Source organism: Carassius carassius, chromosome 42 (assembly GCF_963082965.1).
Source record: "Carassius carassius chromosome 42, fCarCar2.1, whole genome shotgun sequence".
Classification (NCBI taxonomy): Eukaryota; Metazoa; Chordata; class Actinopteri; order Cypriniformes; family Cyprinidae; genus Carassius; species Carassius carassius.
This window is the reverse complement of record NC_081796.1, coordinates 27612951-27618914: the sequence shown is the minus strand read 5'-3', so window position 1 is coordinate 27618914 and position 5964 is coordinate 27612951. Positions and strand designations below refer to the sequence as shown.

Sequence of the window (5964 nt, the reverse complement as noted above, 5' to 3'; positions counted from 1 at the left end):
CACACACACACACACACACACTCTCTCTCTCACACACACACACACTCTCTCTCACACACACACACACACACACTCTCTCTCTCTCACACACACACACACACACACACTCTCTCTCTCACACACACACACACACACACACACACACACACTCTCTCTCACACACACACACACACACACACACTCTCTCTCTCTCACACACACACACATGCTCTCACACACACACACACACACACACTCTCTCTCTCTCACACACACACACACACACACTCTCTCTCTCTCACACACACACACATGCTCTCACACACACACACACACACACTCTCTCTCTCACACACACACACACACACACTCTCTCTCACACACACACACACACACACACACTCTCTCTCTCTCACACACACACACACACACACACTCTCTCTCTCACACACACACACACACACACACACACACACACTCTCTCTCTCACACACACACACACACACTCTCTCTCTCACACACACACACACACACACTCTCTCTCTCTCACACACACACACATGCTCTCACACACACACACACACACACACACACTCTCTCTCTCACACACACACACACACACACTCTCTCTCACACACACACACACACACACACTCTCTCTCTCTCACACACACACACATGCTCTCACACACACACACACACACACACACTCTCTCTCTCACACACACACACACACACACTCTCTCTCACACACACACACACACACACACACTCTCTCTCTCACACACACACACACACCTCTAGCAGCAGCTGGCTCTCAGGGGCACTGCTGGCCGTCGTGTTGCACTCTTTCCCGTTCGCGTGTTTTTCGTGAGGGTTTTCCTGAGCAGCTGCAGAAACAGGAAAGAATAGAGTGAAATACTTCATTTATTCATTTAGATTACATTTGACTTCTTATAAGTTACTGACTGGAATTAATTTTCTATTGTGTGAACAATGAACTTCAGCTCTGTTCTCTTCCTCTTTTTCAACACTTATTCAGTTCATAACATAAGAGAAAAGCTCATTGTGTTCTCTGCCATTATCTGATGTGTTGCTCATAAAAGCATCTTCATTTTGTTGATGAACAAAAATGTATTCACTGTATTCACTGCAATCTTGTGTAAATATCACAGCATGACAGTGATCAAAAGAAATGTTCAGCTCCAGAAACACTAATCTTCTTTAATCCCGAGCTGAAACATTGCACACATGAATCGTAAAGAAGTGAAGCAGGAGGCTAAACTGTCCCTCTTCCAAACTCAAGGTACTTGGACAGGATTGAATCGATTAAGAGTGGACACTTCACATTTGTGACACAGTTCTTTGGGATTGTTTGTGATGATCTGTGCTGAATGGTTTGGTGGTTGCTCAAGTGAACAGCAGCTCTGTGAGTAAATTCAGTCAGACACGCTGAGCCCCGCCCACTAACCCTTCTGACCAACCAGCACAGGAAGCACACACACACACACACACACACACACAGAGAGAGAGAGAGCGCTGGCTGAGCGAGCTGCTGCTGTCACGCGATCCAGTCCTCTGTCAATCTGCAGCGTCTCTGACAGACGGCTGGCGTGAGTCCAAGCCCTTGCGTGCAAACTGAGGAAGCCACATTAGCCTATAAAGACTTTCAGAAGAACAACAGCTGTTAAATATTGATGACTGCTGGCAGGCCATGAATGCTCTGAATGCTCAGAAGGTTAAGTCCTGATGTTATGGAGCCTAACGGTTCATTATATGTGCTATTGTGCGTCCGCAGCTCCTCTCTCCATCTTCTGCTGCTATCATGACATCGCCGTGTTGTTCACATTTGCCATTATTAATTCACACTATTCTCGTCCTCTGCTTGGGGAACTTAAACTGTCTCTGTCTAGAATGTCAGTACTGAGAGTCACATGAATAATTCTCACATTTCTAGTAGAAAACAAATGTTTAAATTAATCAAGAAAAGATTTAACAAAGTAATTAAACGGTTTGCATCTTATCTCAGGTTTAGAACAAGCATATTTAAACCCTACAGACACAGGACTAGCATTTATGTGACAGCAGGAGCATAAAACAATGTGACAGTTAGGGTATAACTGAAGCTTTACATGCAAATAATGCTCAGAACCAAGAATTACCCATAATATTTCAGCATATTTTAGCTCTGTGCATGCAGAGCTTCTGTCATTCACTAATCTGCTGATATTTGATTGGATTCTTTCTTCAGCAGATCCATACAGAGAGACACTTTCAGAAAAAATATTCATCTATTTAGAGTGCAGAAACACAAATCATATTAACCCAGATGTGTTTGTGTGTGTGAGAAGAGCTTCTGCATTTACACAAGCACACTAAATGTTTGGAACGCTTGTGTTGATGTTTATTGTTATGTTTATTCTCTCTCTCTCTCTCTCTCAGTTTCGTTCATATCTGCCTTCATAAAGCCATTACTGATCCCACATGCAAACTCTCTGGAATGCTGAACTAGTTTTGGGAAAGGGTTATTTTTGTCTCTAATCTATAAATCAGCAGTTTGACATTCCATCTTGAGTTTATGAGTTATTCTCATCCATCCTTGGAGATCGTCGAGCCTCTTAATTAGCAAAAGCCATGCGAGTATCTTTTCTGCCACAATAACGGATGTCAAACCCATCCAAACAGCTGTCTAGCAATTATTAACATTAGAGAAAACAATAAAACATTTTCAGATTTGTTTTGAAATACCTACAACCCAAGCATATGTGTGAGATTGTGCTAACAGGAGAAATGGATATGTTTGGATGCTGTCCAGCGGGTCAAAGTCACCCAACACCAAAAACAGCCATCATGAATTAGCCATACTGATACAGATCAGTGACATCACTTGATCCCGGCAAATTAGCAGATATTCCAGCCAATGCGCTACATTAATTACAGCATAATCAGTCCTCATTCATCTGTTTACAGCATATTCATTTAATGGTTAATGTCATCAAACCCAAGATCACTGCATCTCAGTAAAAACACTTCAGACTGACATGTAGATTCGACTCACAGGCCTGGTGTGAGACTCTCATCGCTGTGAGGGCTTTCACACACCAGACTGAGAATCGACTCATTATCTCCAGTGACAGACATCATCATGATCATGTGAGAATATGACAATTACAAACTTCTGTTTACACGACAGTTTCTCTTCATTTCTTTGAGGCATCAAAACAAAAGCTTCACCATAAAGTAAAGAAGCTTTATCAGTATGATTTGAATCACAGTGTGCTGAAGTACTGAATCTGGAGTGCCACACAGGACAGTGACGTGTTTATCTCACAGCGTTCATTACTGGCGTGTGCTCTAGTTATCTGCAGCCCCACAAACACCCCAAACAATTATCACTGCCACACACTGAATTTATCATGGCTTCCTGAGTAAATAAACACCATACAGTGGGCTGCTAGCGCTCACAGCACTTCGTCAGGTCTGAGAACACGTAAATTCAGCCTAAATGCTGTTGGTTATTGCTGTAGTTGTAGATTATTGTTGCTGCTGCAAGTGCTGCAAGTACAGGAACTTGCTACTGCCAATGCATATGGCGAAACAGTGCCATGAGTATTTAAGACATACTGCTGCTGCACAAATAGCATATAAAAAAACCCGTAGCAGATCTATACAGGTGGAGCTGGGGAAGATGGAGGTTTTTCGGAGCCAATCAGCATGAAATCAGCTTGTGCCAAGTCGTTTAACACTCTGAATATCATCAGTTAAGTTAACACCCCATCAGCCTGCACCATCTAGAGTTTCATGACTGAACTATATATTTCAGAAGAGTCAAATACAGCACAGATCTGTGAACACAACCCTGTTGAAAAATCAGCCTATGCTAGCCTAAGCATGGCTGCTGGTTTGAGCTGGTCCTAAACAACTAGCTCCCGCTCTGGACCAGTTTAAACCAGCTCAAACCAGCAGCTAACAGGGAATGTCTCAGAGTCTGATTTACAATGGCTGTTTGCAAGAAAATTCATTCAAAAAGGCAAACTGTCTAATGTTGTGTTGAGTCCCAAAGACTTTCAAGGGAATTAAAGTCAGGACTGATTCCCGGAACAACTCTTTGACCATCTGAGCCAGATAAATCCTGGAATTATCTAATCACAGATTATGAAGTATAAAATTATTAAAATAAAAAAACAGCATTATTTTTAGCTAGTGGTGTATTGCAGGTTAATCAGTGAGTGTTGTAATGTGTACGACTGTAGTTTGGCACGCAACCCTCGACCCCGTCGCCCTCAGGGCAGCTGCACATCAACGGCACAACCGCTTTTTCCCATCAGCAGCAGTTTGATTTATGACTCCAGTTCAAGAACTTAGCTCAGATATCTCCAGGATGTTCTGAAATATTCTGACTCTTTCTGTTCACAGATGGACTGTGATCCTGGTTTTCTCTTTCTACCAGAGAAAAGGCAGAAACTGGACTGGGAGTGACAACCAGCACAAACACATAAGAAGGTGTGATGATTTAAAGTCACATTAATATTCTCATGTAAACAACAGTGGATCTGTTGTCTGGTCTCACTTCAGATAGAACGCTCACTCGAGTTACATTTGAAAGTGCTTCTCATGTACACAATGAAATAATATCAAATATGAGGAGAAGGCCTGAAGCGTCTGAAGAGCGGTCTGTGTGCAGAGGGAAGACAGTTGTCCAGGATTCCCAGAGCAGTCCTGGACCGGTTCCCAGGCGTTGCGTGCAGAAGGGCGGATCCAGCGGAGCTGCTGCTGCCCATCAACATCCAAACACGTCCAGTAGAAGCCACAAACCCCCTCCACTTCCACAGCACAGCTGGAGGATCAGATGTTTACACTGAAGACAGAAGCTGAGCTCACAGAGCCTGTGAAACGTCAGAGCCATGAACAGATGCACTGATCTCAGTGACCAGCACAACAACACACACGGCGTCTTATTTATTAGAGCACCAGCAACGCTGATTCCCTTTCACACTTGTTTGCACAGACCGTCTATATGATTCAGGTCTGGGTTGGGGATTAGATGAATTTTAGCGGCAGTGTTCATGTTTGGCATCAGTGTTTATCATCTCATGAGCAATAGTACCACTGCACAACATATTTATTTATATGTACAGTATATGCCAGTTCCATCAGATTTATTAAACTGCCTGTAAATAGTCAATGCATTTAGATAATAAATGTACACGCATTATTTTTGTCTGTGCTTTTTTTCTATATGTATTCTATTAACTTTATAGATAAATATATATATATATATATATATATATATATATATATATATATATATATATATATATATATATATATATATATATATATATATATATATATATCAACCCTTCAGTGTGAATCTACAATTTTCATAGTCATGAAAATAAAGAAAACTCTTTGAATGAGAGGGTGTGTCCAAACTTTTGATCTGTATTGTATATATATATATATATATATATATATATATATATATATATATATATATATATATATATGATATGCAATATTGTATTTTTGTGTACTAAAGCTTCTGTCACAGAGACAAATTCCATGTGTATGTGAACAGACTTGGAAATAAAAGCTCATTCTGATTCTGGTTTGTCTTCAGTCAGTCGTGAAACACTCGATACTTTCGCAGACGACGATGAGAAGCAGCTGTGAAAACAGCAGTGTAAGAACAGCTTGTTTTTTTCCTTTAACTGTCATCTGTGTCACACTGATGTGTGTAATTAATTATAGATTTAATGAAGACTCCCAAACTTTGACTGAAACAGTTTTTGTCTCCTCAGACTGGTGTTGTGTTCTTTCCAGATGCTGGAGAGCAGAGATCTGCAGCACGACCTCTAAATACACTGAGTTTATAAACTGTGGCTGAGGAATGAGCTGGAACATGTGGCCTCCACGCAAAACACACCGTGGCACGCAACCCTCCGACGGACAGCCCGCTCCGCCAACATACCATTACTTCAT

At 41.6% G+C, this 5964-nt stretch overlaps 1 protein-coding gene across 1 annotated transcript in view; it reads right to left on the bottom strand.

The window, feature by feature from the left end:
- Nucleotides 1–777: 777 nt before the first annotated feature.
- LOC132124430 (aryl hydrocarbon receptor repressor-like) overlaps nucleotides 778–5964 on the bottom strand; it is a gene marked incomplete at its 3' end in the record, with an annotated part of 17370 nt that continues 12183 nt past the window's right edge. Inside the window, exon 4 of the mRNA XM_059535421.1 lies at nucleotides 778–869. Within this exon, the coding sequence (XP_059391404.1) occupies nucleotides 778–869 (92 nt within the window). The remainder of the gene's footprint in view (nucleotides 870–5964) is intronic.